The 22,505-nt window shown below is 39.2% G+C and overlaps 1 protein-coding gene across 2 annotated transcripts in view; it reads right to left on the bottom strand.

Moving 5' to 3' along the window:
• Window positions 1–204: 204 nt before the first annotated feature.
• The window catches only part of kcnn1a (potassium intermediate/small conductance calcium-activated channel, subfamily N, member 1a), a 113,299-nt gene continuing 90,998 nt past the window's right edge, over window positions 205–22,505 (bottom strand). For both annotated transcript variants that reach the window (XM_075484153.1, XM_075484154.1), the window contains exons 7-9: window positions 22,081–22,208; window positions 8,460–8,529; window positions 205–4,633 (exon numbers count right to left, since the gene is read on the bottom strand). In XM_075484153.1, the coding sequence (XP_075340268.1) occupies window positions 4,328–4,633; window positions 8,460–8,529; window positions 22,081–22,208 (504 nt within the window). In that variant the 3' untranslated portion in view covers window positions 205–4,327. The remainder of the gene's footprint in view (window positions 4,634–8,459; window positions 8,530–22,080; window positions 22,209–22,505) is intronic.

Here is a 22,505-nt window from a genome sequence, read left to right as displayed (position 1 = left end):
TGTTACTGTTAACTATCCTTTAAAATATCAGTTGGCATTAGGCTGCTGTCACGTCCTGTCCTCTCCAGAAGGCCCTTGTATGTGAAGTATGAAAATGTCAGACCTAATAACACTGATTTATTGTGAAATAAAGAATAAATTCTTATTCGTAATAAAAAGGTTCAACTTTAAAAGTAAATAACAGAAAAAACAGTAACGACCATAGCTGAAGATAGTCTTTAATGTTTTAAGCTTGGTGTCTTTCCTTGCTAAGACAAAAGTTTGCCTGCAAAACGAAGGATCAATGAAGAGTATACAGAGAACATGTTGAACCCATTTGCCATCCATTAAAAGTTGATTTATTCCAGTGCTACTACGTACATTATGCTTCATGTGGCAGTGTACACAGAACAATGATTGGGTTACATTTTTTCTGTTCTCTGGGTTTTTGCTTCCTTATTTTTCAGCAGAATTGTGTTCTGATACCTGTTCTACAAGGAAAGCCTACTTCTCTGGATAATAAAAGACTGGGATGCATGTCACATTGACTAACCCATCTACCATCATCAGAATAACATCATGAATGTCCCTCACTTCAATACAAAATACTTTGTGTCATTTTTTTTTCTGGAGGAGGAAATTAGGTCATTGAATATTGGAATGCTGTTTTGGCAGGTCTTTGTTGATCATAGGATAAGGAGAAAACAAACCATTACAGCAGAGTAAACATCAACGTAACCTGTACTGTACTTCATAATCTGTCAATTCAAAACAGATAAAATCTTATTTCTTAACTTCTTAATCTTCTAAATTCTAAATCCATCAAACACTTTCTAGGTACTGTTTTGATGTTGTGCATTGCACCCAGCTAGTTTTTTCCCCCATGTGCTTCACCTTTGTCCTGTTTCAGTGGTGACATCTACAATGAGGTCATATTTACAGGACACCCACTATTGCTGCTCACAACCCCCCTGAGCAAAAACCGATGTTTGTCATTAAATGAGCTATGGCTGTCATCTTTTACTGTCTAACTTCTTTCTAGCTACCTGATGAAGGATGGAATCCTGAAACACCTGTGCTGTCACCTCTCCGTAGCTTATATACTCCAACATTTGTTATCCTTTCTGGTCTAACTGAATATTACACACTGAGGTTTCCTTGCTTCTTCCTTTCTTCTGTTTTTTTGCATCCCTTGAAGGTCTTTGCTGCAGGCAGTTTGGGAACCACTTTGCGTAGTGTGGACATGATGCTCTAAATCTTGGCAAATGAAACACTGTAAGGCTAAACCTCAGGAGAGATAAAGAGGTGGAAATCGTAGATAAAAACAGGTGTCATCAAATCAAGTAGATAGAGTTCCAATAGCTGTCCAGACTCAATAATGTGATGGATACCTTTATATCATCAAGGTGGAGTACAGCACTGTAAGAGAAATGGTTGGACATGGGGGCATCAAAGAGTCATGCTTCATCAACTCAAAAATTAAAGGAAACAAAAAGCAAATAATCATGCATTATTAGGTTCCATTCAGCAAACAACTATTTTGGTACAGTGGATTTATTGACTGTGTAACTAGATTTGACTTAGACCCTTTCGAGCCTGAAGTAGCTTTGAGAAAAAATTATGACTGAGATAAAAAGAAAAACTAAAGATTCTATCTGTTGGCAACAAAGATGATTTTGAACACGTCCATTCCTTTGGGTGTCAGATTATCATTCAAACAACAGCATGCTAGCGTGCTAACCCGCTGACTTACTGTGCTATTTAAACGTGCTTTGGGAAACATTTGTCTTCAGCTTTGTAATTCTTCATAGCTCTGGGATGTGTCAAATGCTGCCTATGATATTTTTTTTAAATCATATCCATTATTGTGTCATATAAAAGGTCAAAACTGTTTTCCTGTTGAGAGTTACCAATTTACAGGTCTGTAGAGTAAATATAAAGTTACTATCAGCTACCAGTTAGCTTAGCCACCTATTTAGAGAATCACTGAAACCTCCCTTTTGACCACAACATGCAATTTTTACGTTTTAATCATGACACGAATATATCATAACATGGTAATTATTAAGTTTTATTGTGGTGTAGTGTAGGTAGTTTAGTTAAACCAAGTTAATTTAAACCTTTGAATTGAGCCAGGCCAGCTATGAAGACAACCATTTGCCAAGGCCAAAAAGTGAAAATTACATTGCTATTCTTATGTGCTGGGTTGTAAGTTTAAAAAGGCTGGATGGAAATACTGGAATCTGGTATGTTGCTAAATCAATATCAATTCATTAATAAAATGTTTGTTTTCAGATAATATTTGATGGGTGTCTTTAATTATCATTCATCATTCATCATTTTCCTCTGCAGTTCTGACTGGAAAATGTGCTAACCTTGCTTATATCTCAATATAACAACCCATAATAATATTTAACAGTAGTTTAATAGAAACACATCTAAATTATCCTATTATTTTGCAGATTTTCTGAAAATCAAAAATTTGAATTTTTTACACTGCTTTGGAACTTAGTTAATGACTTCACCCTCGAAGTCTAACGAGTCACCTCTGCTCTTCTAAGGCTTATTTCATATATACAGTGCAGACATAAGAATTATAACAGTCAAACAGTCAGCGAGAGGGCCAGTGTGTGAATTTTATATTTGGTGAGGGATCAGTTCATGGTTCTGTACCCGTCAAAGTTTCTTCAGCACTCTTAACTATATCCTTTCAGGATTTTTTTGTATGAGTGATTTTTACTCATCTCCTATCTTAAACAATGAATGCTTTACAGAATTACATTACAGCAACTCGTTAAGTTCTGCAACTCTAAAAACACTAGATATCCTAGTAAGACAAAAAACAGAGAAGCATCAAACAAAATGAATTCAAATTATAAAAGCAAAACCAAGAAAATAATCAAGCCATCTGTGGAAGATACTGATCCTTTGTCATTTTTGCACAGAATCATGCAAAAGAGTCGGGTTAGTTTGTTAGTTCAACCAGTGATGTATGCCTGTGTGGCTGTATACCAGCACACTTTAAGCCATGCCATTTTCCAAAGACAACAGGAAGCTCTAGTTAGAAGAGGTGAAAAAGGTAGACTCCTTCATATTTCATAGTTGTGTGCAGCATTGAGCTAAAGCTAACACTCTCTCTCTGACAATATACTCTGTCTGTCTCACATTTGCTCATTCTCTGAACTTTTAATTTGTCACTGTGTTAGTAGAAATAAAAAAGTTTTTCAAAATATTTGGAATTGCAGTGTAATGGAGGCAATGTTATGCATTACAGTAAGACATTTTCTTTACATTTTTGGAGAGGGATGTATCTGAAAAAGGAATGCAATGCTGTATTCAGACTTTAACATTGTAAAAAAGCTCTGAAATTAGTAATTAAATAACCCTCTACTATTTATACATTCAGGCACTGAAAAATCACATGTCAATATGTAACTAAAAAAGATAGTCGCACTTTTTTCCCCTTGGTAAGAACAAGGAAGCTGATACCTTGAAGTTGGCAAATGTGTACATTTTCCCTACCAAGTATTAATGCCATATGAATCCCCTTTGCTATTCTTTTGTGTTTGTTTTCTCCCTTCCCTTAAGTGCATTTTCACTGACTTCAAGTCAGAGCTTTCCAAACTTTTCTTAAAGCTTTCACCCTAACCTATGGGAAAGAATCCATGACACTTGAGAGGAAAATCATATAGTTTGTCTCACTCTCCTCACTGGACAAACAGATAAACGGACAGATGCGAGGAGAGGTGTTTTCCATGGTCTAAGAGGGCCAGCAGGTGAGCCGAAGCCCTCATCTCCACAGACCACCTTCCCCCTCGTGGTTAAGGACTCTCAGGTGTGATAGCCAGCTCTCACCCCAGCGACCCTGAACTCAGTCATTTTTAACTATACAAGGGCTTTTACAAAAAAGCTAACTTGAACAGCCATACAATGGCTAAAACATAAACCATATCTCTACATATCTCGGTTTTTCTGTCATCTTTTGATTTTTTTTTATCTCTCTTTTTTTTTATGAATTGTGTTTTTTTTAATATTTTGTCTTAGTTTGCCTTTCTTTGTTCTTTAGTTCTTTTAGTAGCTCTAATCCAGGCCTGTGCTGAGAGGCTCAGTCACAGAGGAATTGGTTTTTGGATTTTTTTTGGTTAATGGGGAGGAAGGAAAGAAGGGGTGACTGGGAGGGAGAGAATAACGGCAAGGTTTAGGCAATGGGTCAAGTTGTGGGTTCATTAGTAGTCCAGACATGGACTCACAAGTGGAAACAGGGAAGGCTCTGGCTGGGCCAGAATGAGGTGACGTGTTAGTTTGGGAAAGGCAGAGCCTGATGGTGATTACAGAGGTTTTGTCATGGTTATCCACTATCAGAAGAGGTGTGTGGTGCTGTAGAGGGAGAACGTCGCCTACGAGTTGTGGAAGTCCAAGATCGCTCAGAGTGTTCAGAACGCTCTGATGCTAGAGAAGCGGGCCGAAAGCGGTGAACAAAGCCATCCAGGAAGTCCTGTTGCTGCTGGGTTATGGCTTGGGAGATGAGGCAAGGCAGCGCCTGCAAGCTGCCCGTCACCGAGTCCAGCTTGTCTTCCAGTGTGCCGATGCGCTTGTCCAGCTCCTCACTGCGTTCCTGCAGCTCTGACACCAGGTCATACATCACATTCTGGGTCTAATGAAGGAGAGAACATACACGTGTTTTGGAACAGGCAAGAGCAGAAGGATAGAGAAGACAGAGGAGGGGGGCAGAACACAGGAGAGAGATTTAACAAATCATTGTCCAAAAAAGCTGTTGGCATCATCTAAAGTTGGCAGATACAAAATGTTTACATGGCTAATGGAAAAAAAACAGCTTTCGTGTTCATCACAAATTCCATGAGTATACATTCAAACTAAGTCTAAGAGTAAGTTTACCTACTCAGTATAAAGGGAAGGAAATACTGTCAGGAAGTATGAGGATCAGTTGTATAGTTTCAGCCAGTCAGCTTAGATTTGATCTGTCCATAGATTTAACAACCACTCTCTCCAGTCCATTTAGCTGTAGAAGGCTTTTAATGTTTTTTGTATTCAATAGATACAATGCATCTATGTAATTAAAAGTGTCTCCATTATTTAGGCAGTTAGATTTCTTTAGTAGCTGCAGTGGTGGCCAGTATCACAGTATGCTTGATCTGCAAATAGTCTTGTGATTCTTACAATAAAATGTGAGAATTTTCAAGACTAATTAGTTCTGTCTTTCTTTCTTTCTTTCTTCCCTTCTTTCTCTCTGTCTTTCTCTAAGAGCTGACCACAGCAGTCTCACAGAACAAGAACCAGTCACCATCATGGTGGCAGACAACCAAGAAAGGGTTGCATGTATAAAGAGTTGGTCTGCACCAGGCCCTGACACACTACACACCATCTGGCAAAAGCAATGTAACTAACTGCATCCCATGAACACCTAGCATCACACTGGAACCAGTTGTTAATGAATGGGGCCCATCCAGACTGGGTAATCCCAGGTAAGACAGTCCTGACATTCCTGAAACATCCCATAGTTAAGCTGCTATAGGCCCAGACTGCTGGGGGAGCTCATCTGTCACACCTTTCCTCACTTTACTCTCTTTTTCCCCTGTTCAATTTCTCAAATGATATTATGTACATGTATAAGTTTCAGTGCAATCTGTTGGTTTCCTTAGCTAGGAAATTGTTTTTGAATTGGCTCTATATGAACAAATTGGATTATTTTATGAATAATTATGATTACAATTAATTGAATTCCAATTGGCTTGAATTGGACTTTATTATCTAAGTGCCTTAAGATGACATTTGTTGTATTTTGCGCTATATAAATAAAAACGAATTGAATTGAATTGAATCATAAAGAATCCACAAAAGGGAGAATACCATTCAGCTACCAGCCGATAACCTGCCTTTGTACAATATGGAGGTTCCTATAAGCAGAGGTGGGTAGAGTAGCCAAAAAAGTACTGTTACTTCAGAATAGTATGACTCAAGTAAAATAAAAAGTAGTCATCCAAATAATTACTTAAGTAGGAGTAAAAAAGTGCTTGGTGAAAAAACTACTCAAGTACTGAGTAAATGTTGAGTAACGTCTGATTTATTTTATTAACACAAGCATTCAATCAGACAGACAAAAATACTAAATAATCATCTTTAGGCATATTAGAGTTCATCCAATTGATAAAATAAATTAAAATTACTTAATTAATTACAAAATAGCTTAAATTAAAATAATCCAGGTAAATTCAAGTACTTCAATAAAAAATAAGAGAGACTTAGGAAATGTTTAAAACATATGTAACCCATATGTAACCTAAAAAACAAACATTCACCTATCCATGGGGAAAACGAACGAATTTAGGAAACTTACCGCTACATGTTTCCTCAAGTTAGATGTTGAGTTTCTGCTGAAATGTGCATTTGTTTTGGTTGACACAGAAGACACATAATGTAGCTGCTGTTTCTCACTCTTTGTAAGGTAAACATGCTTTCAGTATGAGGCCTCGTCTGCGTCTTCATTTCCCACCGTTGATTCTGACATTTTTCATCCGTTTCTTTGTTTGTTTGCTACGACTGTAAACTGTAAAGCTAACCCGTCCCGCCGCTGAGATTGACTATGGTCACGTGACGAGACTGCACGGCTACGTTTGATTGGTGAAACACAGTCACGTGGTAGAGCCTTTGGCGGAAGTCTCTCTCTTCGTCAGAATAAAACATTAAAATGAGGCGTACAATAAAAATAATGAGGCGTAGAATACCAAAGAGGTAAAAAGAAAAGTAACCAGCTCATTGTAGCCTAATGTAGCGGAGTAAGAGGACAGTTTCTTCTGCACACATCTACTCAAGTAAAAGTAAAAAGTATAGAATTTTTAAGAATTTAAAACTACTCCTGGAAGTACAATTTTTTCAAAAACTTACTCAAGTAAATGTTACGGAGTAAATGTAACTCGTTACTACCCACCTCTGCCTATCAGACATGGAAGCTGATAAGATGAGTAATACTATAGCTATGAGCATGGCCCATAGCATAATTGGGAGTCACAGTTTGCGAAACAGTAGTTACTGATTGATAGAACCATCACCTATGAGTGTAAGGTCTGACATACAAATCTGTTCACTGCCTGGTTTGGTAACAAGAAAGCTTAAAACTCTACAACATCAACAGAGCCTTCTTAGAGCCTTCATCAAGAGCTCAATGGGATGTGGAGGACAACTCTAGAGGCCAATTCAAAGTCAAATGCACAAATGCCATAAAGTGCTACCATGGAGATGCTCTGCCTCCCATGCTATGCTTAGAGAGCTGTTAAACCATTGTGGGATGCACACAGATAGATCCGACCATTGAGCACAGTAAGGGCAAGTAAACACACATTAAAGGGACTGGCCTTAGAACCCGCTAAAATCCACACTGGAGTGCAAATGTCAGCCACATCAATTGAGGCTGCAGACATGCACCTTTCTTTGAACCCCCTTTCTACTCTGATGGGTCAGAAGAACACAAGCTACTGAGGCATGACTGTATTAACCCTCTTAAAGTTTTTTCACTGTGGGGTTAGGTGCAGGATCTTCAAGCTCTTAAACTTGCTTTTCAAATCATGAATTGGTCTTCAAGCCTTGTGTAGTTCACTCAGATGTTTGGCCAACTAGTCTGTATTAACAGATAAATACATTTGAATGTACATTGTCTGTCAGCAAGTATCGGAACCAAAAGACCATTTCTAAACTGAGAACCATTCACGTTTCAGCTGGTTTTGTTTCATGCAGGTAAACAGTCATAGGTACTGACACACTATTTTAGAGTAAACCTGTGTGCCGATGCATGTATAAATAGCTTTAAATAAAAGCTAAAGAAGACTCATAGAACGGCACGTCCTCATAGAACCTTTGGACTAAGCAACGAGCCAGATAGCTAATATCAAGCTGCTATTCAGTAAACAAATTTTGACTTTGTAAATACAAGACTAGCCACCCATCATGTCATGCCATTGTCTCAAAATTGTAAACAAACAAAATAAATATGCATGGGGGGCTATAGTGTCCACCTTTGACAAAGAAGGGCTAAAGGGGCCCTGCAGAGCTGTCTGTCAGAATTTAATAAAAAAGCAAGCTGCTTTGCTGCTTTTTTCCCCCCTGTAACAACAATATCTCTACAGTTACTAGCCTAGATCTCCACTTTAAGCGCCTTTGTTTTGTATAATTTATTTCTGTCAGTCTACTGTTCATCTACCATACTTTTCCAACCACAAGCATTAAACAGAGGAAACTTGCCCTCGTAATATCAGCAGTTGAACCTGTAACAACTCAATCTGACAGTAATAGTGCAGGGAGAAATCGGTGTGTAACGCAGTCCGTCAGAGTCAGCAGCACAATTAAATATAATCTAAAATTCAAATACATTAAACAGAACATAATAAGTAATCAACTTTAATGTTGGAATTGACAGTTTAGTGTAAAAAAATGAAGTTACATTTTGAATGGTAGCTTAGAGGACTTGCCTTTGCCAGGTCCACCAAGGTGTTAGCTTGATCATTGAGTTTCCTCTGCTCCATCTTCACACTGCGTAGTCTGAGTGGGAGCAAGGGGAGGTGTGAAAAGGAAAAAGAGCGAAAGAAGAAGTTGACAAAGGAAAGAAAGAAGGAGACAAAGTAGACAGGAGCAGGAAATAGGAAATAGAATGAGAGAGGGAAGATATACAGTTTGCAGGAGCAGAGCAGTAAGACAGGTTGTTTGGGATCAGAGGGGACAGAGAAGGCCAGAGAAAGGAGGAGGAACAACACATGTTATATCAGGACTGTTCTCTCATTGATAAAAAAAAAAGAGAGACATGCATTGCAAACATATTTGACATATCTGCGCATACGTATACTGTATATATTCATATGTGATATATACAGTACAAAAAGATGTGTTTATAAGCAAGCATTCCTGGTCTTGGTAAATACAAAACCAACCAAAACATGCAGAATTACAGAAGCATACTACACTCAATTTGAAAAATGAAAGATTTATGTTATAACGAGACTTTTCTTTTAGCAAATAGTTCAACCAGTAAGCAGCTGCAGTGGATGTTGTTGAAATGAGGAGTAGTTTTGATTCTGAGCGATGATCTTGTCACGAATAGGGGTGTGCGAGGTGACATCATTAGATCCACTGTTTGGGGGAAAATAACTTCAAGTCAGTTGCCTTTTTCATTGTGATGAGTATACGCAATATTTAACTGTTAATATAATTTTATATTTCCCTTGTCCTCTTGTTCCCACAAAGCAAAAGTCTGCATTATTATCTTAACTAAAGCAACACAATTGCTTTTTGCTACCTCTTTTTTTCATTTATAACTTTCAGTCTGAATCATTAACTCTTCTGTTGTGTGTAGGCACTTGGTGTATTACGTGTAGAAGAGCATCAAATGAGTATGGGTAAAACGTCCCTTTTTATGTGAGTGAGCACAAAAGCTGAAAAAAACATAATTATAGCAAAAAAGACACATTTCAGTTACCGTTCTAACATTACAAAAAATACTACAATTTCATGACACGTTTTTAGAAATTTTGTTTTCTGTATTATCATGTTTTCTAAACTGTGGTTTATTCTGTTTTATTTTTGTCCACAAGTGTAGAAAAATTGCAAAACAGTGTTAATTTTTGCCCACAAAAGGACTCAAATATGTAACTTCCCGCAGTGGGTAACACTGTCATGCAATTATTTACTTTTCATTCCAGTAATCTTGTATTGCAGCAAAAAACAGTTGAACATATCATTAAGTACCAAATGACTTATCAGAGTGGTGTACAAAAAAGCATGTTCAACACCAGCAGGCTTCCTTTGTGCTAGCTGGTTACAAAAAAACCTAAACCTTCTCTCAAGGACAGTAGTTTTAATCTTTCTTTGTTAACTCAAGCTCTCCTCCCCAGGCTCTCTGTGCGCACAAATAAAAGGAGCATTTTACACGTCATTTGATACTGCTTCCGTGCCAAATACACCTGGCAATTCATTCATTAATAAAGCAAGTTGTGTGAATGGAGAGATGTGAATATTAGAAAGATCATTACATAAGAAATAGTTGCTGCAGTTAAGACAAGAGGAATACTGCCAAAAAGTACTTTTTGGCAGTACTTGCCAAATCTTTCCATACAGGAAATCTTTCCTGCCACATGCCATCACTCTGTATAATAACAGTTAATCATTGTTCTGCACTAACTGTCATTATGGTAATCTCAATCTTGCATTGTTGCACTTTTGCTGTAAATATATATATTTTTTCATTTTTCTTTTTCTTTTTTTTTTTTTTTACTTGTCTGTATGCTGCAACTGCGAAGTAATTTCCCGGCCGGGATGAATAAAGTACTTCTATTCTATTTGACTTGATAAGAAGTACATTTAGCTCGGATATGGTCCCACAATGAAGGGGAAATCACATAAGTCATTTATCAAAATGTCAGTTAAGTGCTTTCAGTTTGGTTACAGTGTCAAACATCAACTTTCAATAGTTCTGCCCAATGCCATTTAAATGTTGTTTCAGTCTGATTTTGCTGTGGGATATTATCAGGAAATTAATTATTGACAGGATGTTATATATTTGAGGTTTTTTAAAACTCTGAACTTAAATAGCTCTGGAGCAGGTTATGAGATGAGCCTAAAGTACCACAGTGATCTAGCCCAATTAAAAAAGAGTCACTTTCATGACAATGAAAACTCTGACTTTCAGCTCAACATAGTTCACTATTAATCTTGCTTTGTAGTACATCACTCATGAGCCTGTCCTAAGAAGCAGGTTCAACACATCCAGAGTGTCTTTAGGTTTCTAGCTTAACTGTTCCTGACAAATAAGACTGCACTTATTGTGATCATGATGCTGTTTCTCAATTCAGTATGTCAAATCTGGTTATCCAATGCCATCCGTGTTGATACTTATTCTTGTAAAAGAAATAGCCAGTATTGGCATCAGGTGATCAGTCAGAATCATGAATCTGGAGTGGCTTGTTTCTAATAAAAAAACTAACTATAATGATCAACTATTTATTCATAGATTTAGATTATACTCCATGTGTGCCAACCCCTCGTGGGGAGGAAATTCAAGGTCGGGTGCAATGTGGCGAAGGCGGGGACCTGGGTGTGCCAATCCCTGGCGATGCAAACTGGCTCTAGGGATGTGGAATGTCACCTTGCTGGTGAGGAAAGAGCCTGAGCCTGTGTGTGAGGTGGAGCGTTACCAGCTAGATATAGTTGGGCTCAATTCCACACACAGCGTTGGCTCTGGAACTGTAAACTCCTGGAGAAGGCTGGACTCTCATGGAGTTGTCCATGTAAAGAGGCGTCACAAGCTCTTGGCTAATCACCTCTGCGTTGGATTTCTTTCTGATGAGTGAGATGGTCGCCTCACTGGAGCAGCAAGTCGCAAGAGTGAAGATTCTAGCTGTTATTTGTGCGTATGCACCAAACAGAAGTACAGATTACCCGGCTTTCTTGGACTCTCTGGGTGGCGTCCTAGAAAGGGTGTCACCTGGGGATTCCATTGTTCTTCTGGGGGACATCAATGCCATAAATTGGCTCATAAGTGTACCTGGTACCAAGCCATCTTAGGCCAAAGGTTGATGATCGACTTTGTCATTAGACCTGCGGCCGTATGTCTTAGATACTCGGGTGAAGAGAGGGGCAGAGCTGTCAACTCATCACCTGAGTGCAGAGTTTGTTGTCTGGTAGAGGCCCCTGTCCGCAGAGTCTTTAACTCACATCTTCAGGAGAATTTCTCTCACATACCGAGGGAGGTTGGGGACATGGAATCCGAATGGACCATGTTCAGGACCTCCATTGCATATGCAGCCTCCAAGAGTTGTGGCCTGAAGGTTGTCAGTGCCTGTCGTGGTGATAACCAGAGGACCCGCTGGTGGATGCCAGTCAAGCTGAAAAAGAAGGCCTTTTAAGGCTAGTTTGTTCCGAGGGTCATCCGAAGAGGCTGACAGGTACTGAGCGGCTAAAAGGGCTGCAGCATTGGTGGCTGCTGAAGCTAAAATTTGGGTGTGGAAAGAATTCGGGGAAACTATGGAGAAGGACTTTCGGTTGTCCTGCTCATAAAGGGAACGCATGGATCTTCCCAGATGCTTCCCAGTGCATCCGAACCGAACTGAGAATATTGTCGAGCGTTGGAAAGAGCACTTTAAGGATGCCCTCAATCCCAATGACATGCCCTCAATTGAGGAGGCAGAGACTGAGGACTTGGGGGAAGACTTGTCAATCACCATGGTGGAAGTCGCCGAGGTAGTTAAAAAGCTTCGGTGGACGAGATTCGCCCTGAGTTGCTAAAGGCTCTGGACATGCGGGGTCTGTCTTGGCTAACACGCCCCTTCAATGTCCCATGGATGTCTGGGTCAACATCTATGGAGTGGCAGACCTAGGTGGTGGTTCCCATTTTTGAGAAAGGGGACCAGAGAGTGTGTTCCAACTATAGGGGGATCACACCACTCAGCCTCCCTGGAAAAGTTTCCTCCAGGGTGTTGAAGAGGAGGCTCCGACCGATTGTCGAACCTCGGGTTCAGGAGGAGCAGTCTGGCTTTCGCCCAGGTCATGGAACGGTGGACCAGATCTTTACACTGGCAGAGTTACTGAGGGGATCATGGGAGTTTGACCATCCAGTCTATATGTGTTTTGTAGACTTGGGATTCTGTGGGGAGTGCTGAGGGAGTATGGGGTCAATTTTACAAGCTATCCAGTATAACCAAAGCAAGAGCTGTGTCCGCAGTCTTAGCACTAAGTCTAACTTGTTTACAGTTGGAATCCCATTGTCACCATTCTTGTTTGTAATTTTCATGGATAGGATCTCAAGGCATAGTCATGGAGAGGAGAGCGTCTGGTTTGGGAACCTCAGGGTTGCATCTCTGCTTTTTGTGGATGATGTGGTTCTGTTGGCTTCTTCAAGCCAGGACCTTCAGCGTGTTCAGCAGTGGCCGGGATGAAGATCAGCTCTTTCAGATCCGAGGCCATGGTTCTCAACCGGAAAAAGGTGGAATGCTCTCTCCGGGTTGGGGATGAGTCCCTGCCTCAGGCGGAGGAGTTTAAGTATCTGGGTATCTTGTTCACGACTGATGGCAGGTTGGAGCGAGAGATGGACAGATGGATTGGGGCTTCGTCAGCACTTCGTCAGTCCGGTCTGTCATGATGAAGAAGGAGCTGAGTCAGAAGGCAAAGCTCTTGATTTACTGGTCCATCTTTGTTCCAATCCTCACATATGGTCACGAGATCTGGATCGTGAACGAAAGAATGAGATCCCGGATACAAGTAGCTGAAATGTGTTTCCATCGGAGGTTGGCTGGGCTCAGCCTTAGAGATAGGGTGAGGAGCTCGGCCATCTGGAGGGAGCTCGGAGTAGAGCCGGTGCTCCTCCGCATCGAAAGGAGTCATGTGAAGTGGTTAAGGCATCTGGTTAGGATGCCTCCTGGTTGCCTCCCTTTGGAGGTTTACGGGCATGTCCCAAACTGTGTGAACACATAAATTGATAAGCTTATCAATGTAACTGCTTTGTTATTAAAGAAGGAGTAGGAGTTGCATAAGGCATGAAACTTTTAGCCTTATTTTTTAAGCTGCAACATAGGATGTTTTAAATGCTCTTCCTACTAAAAAAAGAACACATCTTAAGTGGGCTGTTGGCAAAAGTTATTTCTCTGTTTTTCATTATAAAAGAAGATATATATACAGGAAACCTGGCTGCAGCAGGAGGTTCATGTTAGCATTAATGAATCAACTCCCTCTGACTGTTTAAATGTTCACGTTCCTGGAACCACAGGCAGAGGAGGAGGAGTGGCAGCTATCTTCAGATCAGGGCTACTAATCAGTCCCAGACCCAAGATTAGTTTGAGCTCTTTTGAATCTGTGATTCTCAGTTTTTCCCACGCAAAGTGGAAATCACAGAAACCTCTTGTGTTTGTTGTTGTGTATCGTCCACCTGGCCCTTATTCTGAGTTTCTGTCCGAATTCTCAGAGTTTTTATCCCAGTTAGTGCTGAGTACAGATAAAGTCATTGTAGTGGGTGACTTTAATATTCATGTAGATGTTGAAAATGACAGCCTGAATATGAACTTTAATTCTATATTGGACTCTATTGGATTTTCTCAGAGTGTTCACGGACCGACTCACTGCTTTAATCACACCCTTGATCTTGTGCTGACTTATGGCATTGAGAGTGAACAGTTAACAGTGTTCCCTCATAACCCTGTCTTATCTGACCATATTCTGATAACCTTTGAGTTTACATTACTTGACTATACAGTTTCTGAGAAGAAATTTACATATAGAAGGTGTCTATCAGAGGATGCTGTAACCAGATTTAAAGAATTAATTCCATCATCCTTTTCTTCACTGCCATGTGCAGATATGACAGAGGACGACTACATAAACTTTACTCCAGCAGCACTTGACTCTCTTGTTGACAGCACTATAGTTTCAATGCGTACAATACTGGACAATGTTGTCCCTCTGAAAAGGAAGGTAATCAGTCAGAAGAGGTTGGCTCCTTGGTATAATTCATAGCTGCGTGCTTTAAAGCAGACTGCAAGAAAGCTGGAGAGACAGTGGCGTTCCTCTAATTTAGAAGAGTCTCAGTTAGTCTGGAAAGATAGTTTAACAATGTATAAGAAAGCCCTTCGTAAAGCTAGAACTGCTTATTATTCATCATTGATAGAAGAGAATAAGAATAATCCCTGGTTTCTTTTCAGCACTGTAGCCAGTCTGACTAAGAGTCCTAACTCTGCTGAGCCAGTTATTCCTTTAACTCTCAGCAGTGATGATTTCATGAGCTTCTTTATTAATAAAATTGTTTCTATCAGAGAGAAGATTGATGGAGTCCTTCCCACTATTATCAGTGATGTATCATCAAGTACAGCAGCTTTAGAAGTATCTTTAGAACCTGATTTGTATTTAGACGGCTTCTGCCCAGTTGATCTCTCTGAACTAACAACAGCAATAGTCTCTTCTAAACCATCAACTTGTGTTTTAGACCCAATCCCAACCAGACTGTTCAAGGAGGTTTTCCCATTAATTGACACTTCCATATTGGATTTGATCAATCTGTCTTTGTTGACAGGATATGTACCTCAGACTTTTAAGGTTGCTGTAATTAAACCTTTACTTAAAAAACCTACTCTTGATTCAGAAGTGTTGGCTCATTATAGACCTATATCCAATCTCCCTTTTATGTCTAAAGTTCTTGAAAAAATAGTTGCAGCTCAGCTTTGTGATCACTTACACAGAAATAATCTGTTTGAAGAGTTTCAGTCAGGATTCAGAGTGCATCATAGCACAGAAACTGCACTGCTGAAAGTTACCAATGATCTCCTCTTAGCCTCTGATAGCGGACTTGTGTCTGTGCTTGTCCTGTTGGATCTCAGTGCTGCATTTGATACGGTCGATCACAGTATCTAATTACAGAGACTTGAACATGTTATTGAGATTAAAGGAACTGCATTAGGCTGGTTTAAGTCATATTTATCTGATAGATTTCAGTTTGGTCTTGTAAATGAAGAATCTTCCTCACACACCAGAGTAAGTCATGGAGTTCCCCAGGGTTCTGTGCTTGGACCGATTCTTTTTACTTTATACATGCTTCCATTAGGTAACATTATTAGACAGCATGGCATAAATTTCGATTGCTATGCTGATGATACTCAGCTGTACTTATCTATAAAACCAGATGAACCCAATAGGTTGGTCAGACTACAAGCATGTCTTAAAGACATAAAGACCTGGATGACTCAGAACTGTCTGCTTCTAAATTCAGACAAAACTGAAGTCGTTATCTTTGGACCTGAGCGTTTCAGGGAGAAATTGTCTAGCTATATAGTTACTCTAGATGGTATATCCTTGGCTTCTAGTTCTACAGTGAGGAACCTTGGAGTTATTTTTGACCAGAATTTATCATTTGACTCGCATATAAAACAGGTTTCTAGGACTGCCTTCTTTCATCTTTGTAATATTGTTAAAATCAGGAACATCTTGTCTCAGAGTGATGCAGAAAAACTAGTCCATGCATTTGTTACTTCAAGATTGGACTACTGTAATTCTTTATTATTGGGCTGTCCCACATATTCTCTGAAAAGCCTTCAGTTGATCCAAAATGCTGCAGCCAGAGTTTTGATGAGAACTAACAGGAGAGATCATATTTCTCCAGTTTTAGCTTTAGCTCTTCATTGGCTCCCTGTTAAATTCAGAATAGAATGTAAGATTCTTCTCCTTACATATAAAGCTCTTAATGACCGAGCTCCATCATATCTTAAAGATCTCATTGTAAGATATTTTCCTAACAGAGCACTTCGTTCCCAAACTGCAGGTTTACTTGAGGTTCCCAGAGTTTCTAAAAGTAGAATGGGAGGCAGAGCCTTCAGTTATCAGGCCACTCTACTGTGGAATAAGCTGCCAGTAAATGTCCGGGAAGCAGACACCCTTTCCACTTTTAAGACCAGGCTTAAAACTTTCCTTTTTTATAAAGCTTATAGTTAGGTCTGTTGAATCTGATAGTGTGTCTGCTAGTGTGTCTTGTCCTGCCTCCACCTCTGGCACCCTCTATACTTTCATTACCCCCTACCCGAACCAGGGTTTGAATCCCATTCCCGCTTATCTTACCTCTTTTATTTCTCCCCCTACCCGAACCAGGGTTTGCATCCCCACCCCGCTGTGACTGGTGTGCAGTTGGTGAGAGGCTGAGGTAGCTTGTGGCTGTAAAAAGATGGTTGTTGTGGTGTGAGGAGCAGATCTATATAGGGAGTATAGGGAATTACTCACTGAGTCTGGTCCTTTATTTATTTATTTATTTATGTGTTCGTTAGCACAAGTTTCTTGTGTTTACCTTGAATAGGGATGGCTCAGGTAATCCTGAAACATCCCATAGTTTAAGCTGCTATAGGCCTAGACTGCTGGGGGGCCTCATCTGTCACACCTTTCCTCACTTTACTCTCTTTATGTATATGTGATATTATTGTGGTCATTAACTTGTGTTTCCCTGTTCCAACAGATATCCTTTGAATGGTGTTACATGCCGCCACGCCCAACCCCCCCTTTCTGTCTTCTCAAACCCCAGCTGGTCGAGGCGGATGGCCACCCTTCCTGAGTCTGGTTCTGCCAGAGGTTTCTTCCTGTTAAAAGGGAGTCGTTTCTCTCCACAGTCGCCTCAGGCACGCTCAGGACGGGAGATTGGACCGAAAAACAAAAAGTTTTCAGTGTAATCTGTTGGTTTTCTTAGCTAGGAAATTGTTTTTGAATTGGCTCTATATGAACGAATTGGATCATTTTATGAATTATGATTATTATTAATTAATTGAATTCCAATTGGCTTGAATTGGACTTACTATCTAAGTGCCTTGAGATGACATTTGTTGTATTTGGCGCTATATAAATAAAAATGAATTGAATTGAATTGATTATTTTCGTCGTCCAGTGATTTTATGATATAAATCTTATAATATTAACACATAGACATAACTGGATGAAATTTGGCAAGTATGTTAGGCTGCATATCAATTGTTCAACGATTTTGATAAAGGAAAAAAACAGTTCAGATTCTTTATAGGTCAACTGGAACAAGCTTTAATATAACCAGTGTCTGTTTTAGGCTACATAAACATTCCCTTCCCCTGAGATGTCTCTCATGATGACACTTCTCAATTAAAGTCAAGTTTGACAATCTATTTTTCTTTCTCCTTAATTCTGAAGAGAATTTATTAGTCTGGAAATGGTGCTTATACATGTGTTGATCTTTTATCTGGAACTCAACTTGCTCATGAGCAGTTTAGATTTGATGGTGATACACTCCAGTAAGAAGTGAACCAGCAATCACTGAAAACTATGAGATGAAGCCATAAATATTGCTCCGTAATACAGACTCCCAGTATTTAAAAATGTAAATAAATAACAGCACTGGCCAAATTAACCCACTCCACTTGAACAACTACTTCATAAACATCTCCAGGTTATCAAAAGCATTCATCTACAGCGACGACACTGACCAGACTGCAGACAGTTTTTATTTTGTTTTGACCTAATGCCACATTAAAGGTAGGGTAGGAGATCCTGGATTTTGAGTCCAGCGAAGCTGCATTTTGAAAATACACAGGTAAAAAGTCCCAACCCTTTTCTTCACTTTCCCCCCGAAGCCACGCCTCTAGAGTACATGAACGTGCACGAGCACGAAGGTGCACGAACGCTGTTCTGACAGCAAGCATCGATCGTTGCCGTATTTAGTATTTAGTATTTAGTATATGCTAACTATACGTTTAATAATGCTAGGTGCTAGCCAAGCTGGCTCTAGTTTAGCTTCCTGCAAAGCTTCTGGACACGTAATTCGTTCACGGAGCAGGGTACGCGCACAGGGGGAAGGAGGGGGAGGGAGGAGCAGATTGCAGTTTGATAGACGCATCAGAATCCAATCATTGTTATCGGTCCGTTCAGTATGATTGGATACTGTTTTTCCTAGATTGTACGTTCTAGAGGCCACTAAAACTTTTCATATTTGTGTCAAAACTTTTAATTAATTGGTTGCAATGGGGGTGTGAAGAGTATTTCAAGCAATATGTAAAAAAATGCTCCAGAAAAAGATCCCCTACCCCACCTTTAAAGTGATGTCAGTTCTCTCAAAATGGCAAGAAATCTGCCAGTTGATTCATTGAAAAAGTTAATTATTTTGTTAACAGAAGATATAATGGTCAGTGTGTAACAGTAAGTGCACCAACATCCTGCAAAAAGAGTAAAAGTAGCAAATATATGAATTATCACAGCCACTGCTTTTGTACCGTGTGCTCAATTGGTCACGTGATCAGTTTTAGCTTTTAAAAATTATGACTCAGACAGTAATAATATCTCAAAAGATTGTTATGTGATCTTTTGGCCAAATCACCCACCTCTAGTTTTAACCCAAAATTCTTAGAGGAAAAATATCTTAATATTGTCAGAAAACTACTTTGACAAATAAAGGTTTTCCATCAAGAATGCAATATGCTTCCATTCAGAAAAACAACAAATCCTGTTTGAAATAAAAACATTCCCATCTCTTTCCTGCCAAAACTAAGACAGAAAAAAGGAAAAAGATTGCATGCCCTTTGTAAGTGCTACAAACACCTCAGTGATAAGACTTCATATGTCCACACTGATCATTCAGTAAGCGTGCAGTGACTATGACTGACTTTGTGCATGATGAAATGGGAGTTAAGCGTTTCCATTGCTGGTGTTTGTGAGTGTGTTTGTGCATGTGTTAATGCACTGATGTATTTGTGGATGCCACGGCTGAATAAATATGGTTGATAGAAATATAACTCCAATTCTAAAAAAGATGGGTGCTATGCAAAATGTTAAGAAAAACAGAATGCATTGATTTGCAAATCTTATATGTCAATATCCTATTCACAATAGAAAATATAAATCATCAAATGCTGAAAGGGAGACATTTTACTATATCCAGAAATATTTTAGCTCATCTCAAATTTGATGGCAGAAACACATCTCAAAACAGTCAGGAAAAGGGCAACAGAAGGCCTTAAAAGGCTTCAGGAACCGCTTGAGGAACAGCTTGAAGAACTTGTTGCAATTTAAAAAGTTGCAATACGTGAGCATTAACAGGTCAGTAACATGATTGGGTATAAAAAGAGCACTATGGAGAGGCAGAGTATCACGAGGTAAAGATAGACAGAGGTTCAGCAATCTGCAAAAAACTGAACAATTTCATATTAAGTTTCCTTGTTTTAAAATTCACTTTGAATATGCCATCATCTAGACTAGAGCACACAATATCATCAAAAGCTTTATAGAATCTGGAGACATATTAGTGCACAATGGACACAGGACACAATGGATTCTCGTGATCTCAGGCAGCACTGCTTTAAAAACAGTCATGATGCTGTCATGGAAACCACTATATGGAATAACTTCCAGAAATCACTGTGTGTAAACACAGTTCACCATACTTTCCACAAATGCAGGTTCAATCTCTATCACACAAAGAAAAGAAATATGTGAACATGATCCACAGACACCACTGTCTTCTTTGGGTCTAAGCTAATTTAAAATGGACTGAGGCAAAGTGGAAAACTATTAAGTGGTCAGACAAATTGAAATCTAAAATCCTTTTTGGAAATCATGGATCCTGCGTCCTGTGGACGAAAGAGGAGAGGGGCTGCAGCATTCAAGAGCCAGCATTGCTGATGGTATGGGGGTGCATTAGTGCCTAAAGAACTGGCAACTTGCATATATTGCACCATCAATGCTGAAAAGTATATACAGGTGTGTGCAAATTTCAGCAAGAAGATGCTAAAGCATATACTGCATCTATCACAACATCATGGCTTTGTAGTAGCAAAGCCCAGATGCTGAACTGGCCAACCTGCAGTCCAGAACTTTGACAAATAGAAAACCTTTTGGTGCATTATGAAATACAAAAAAGAAAAAATACATTTTTTCAATTTCTCAGATGTGTTTCTGCCATCAAATTTAAGATGAGCTAATATTTTTTACTGAATGGTGAAATGTCTCACTTTAAACATTTGATTTTGTTTTCTATGTACTATTGTAAATAAATATTGTTTTTTTTTTAGATTTGCAAATCATAGCATTCTGTATCTTAAACAGTCTCCCAACTTTGTAAGAATTGGGAATAGGAATTGTTTACTGTCTATTGACACGACTAAACATATGGCAATGTAGACATTTCAAATCCCTGGCACAATGATACATTGAATATGTTTTGTGAAGCCTTCAATACTGGGCCTCTTTATGACTAATCAAATACATTCTAGCACTGAAAGAACTGTTAATGCTGATATGAAAAATGGGTCATTGTTATTTGTGGCATCACACAGACATCATTCGAGTGTGTGACAGGAAGAATTTTCTTGTTTGGCAAATTATGAGACAGTATGACATTCATTCATGTGCACATCAGTATATCAGAGCAGAGAGAGATTGCTCGCTTACAGCTCTATCTCTGTGGGACACCGCTACAGCTCGTATATGTTTGTTTGGCTTTGTTATCCCTTATGGCTGTTGAAGAATAGGGGCCAAAAGCTAAAAGCAGTACTTATGAGTATAAAGCATTTGCATGCATAATTTCATTCATCAGAAGTCCAATGTATATGATGTGTTGTGCCTTTCTTGTGTCCTGGCATCAGTTAAGCTTTGTTGTCTGATCTTATATTCAAGGGAAAATGCAAAAAACAAATTAACCGCAAACATTTAAACCTCTTAACATTGCATTGTGTGTATTTATGCCATCCAAAATCCAAGAGTGTAGGATGAGTTCCGTTGCTGCAGGTTAATATAGCCCCCAGAGCAGCTATATTAATCATTAGCAACATTATACATTTTATTGTAGATGAGAATGAACTTTTGGGAGGTCCAACAAAGGTCCAAGCTCATTATGTGCAAGAAGCTTTTCTTTCATACATTCTCTCCAAACAGCCCTCCATTAATGACACTGGTGGCATAATATTGATGCTTTTTTCATTCCATTCAAGGAAGAATGGGAGGGAGAGGGAAGTAAATGGAACACAGAAATAAAGAAAAAACCAAAACGATTCAGCATTTTTTTCATGCATGTCAAATGTAGACATGGAGAGAGGAGGGGGAGGAGGATGCAGAGGAAACAGTAGGAGAAGGATACATAGAAGACTCAACTTACTTCTGAGCTCTGCAGTGATAGAGCATAACAAGGACAGAACACAGTACAGAGTTTTAACCCCACAACATTCACAAAACGAGTGAAACCATTACACTTGTCGCTTTAAGCGCAGGGTAAAAAAGGGTCGGTGGGGGGAGGGCACGGGCAGTGGAATAGGAAAGACCGTTACAGTAGTTTGTAGTGTGTGTGTGTGTGTGTGTGTGTTGTGGGTGCATTTGTCAGAGTGTGCATGTGAAAAGGCATAACAATCAAAATAAATTTTATGCTAGGAGAGAGCACTATAATAAACACCATACAGTGTACTACATAGCTATGGCTAAACCACATTATTAGCATTATTAGATCATGAGACCTCAATATTTTGAGTCTTACAATAAATAACTATATGGATTAATTAATACTTTTGGTTTGTGCCCATGATTACATAAAACGTAATACATTACATAAACCAGCAAAAGTACAAGACTTACTGGTGGATGGCTTGGAGAAACTTGCGCTGGTGTTTCCGCACCTTGGCATGATCTATCTTCTTGACCAACTTGGTATGTTTATAAATGAGCCATGTTTCCCTGAGTACATTGGCAGCTGTGTTCTTTACCTGTGATTCAAGGTTGGAAAAGATGTTTGATAAATCTTAACTTGAACTGGTTCGGTGAATCAAATACAGAAAGTCAGCCATTTGTGATAGTTAGGGTGACTCCAGGTAAAGGACAATAAGTACACAAAATAATGAAATACAGAGCTTGGACGCAATATTTATACTTTCTGCCCTCTTTTTTTGGACACCTGCAAAGTATCTAAAATATCCAGTGTGACATTTCAAATAAACACATGCTGTCCAAAAAGAGAAGTAAAAAAAAAGGAATGGAATGGCTGAACTGTACCTATTTGCATA

This window comes from Odontesthes bonariensis, chromosome 14, assembly GCF_027942865.1.
Source record: "Odontesthes bonariensis isolate fOdoBon6 chromosome 14, fOdoBon6.hap1, whole genome shotgun sequence".
Lineage (NCBI taxonomy): Eukaryota > Metazoa > Chordata > Actinopteri > Atheriniformes > Atherinopsidae > Odontesthes > Odontesthes bonariensis.
The sequence above is the reverse complement of the archived record's forward strand: the minus strand, read 5'-3'. Positions and strand labels throughout refer to the sequence as shown.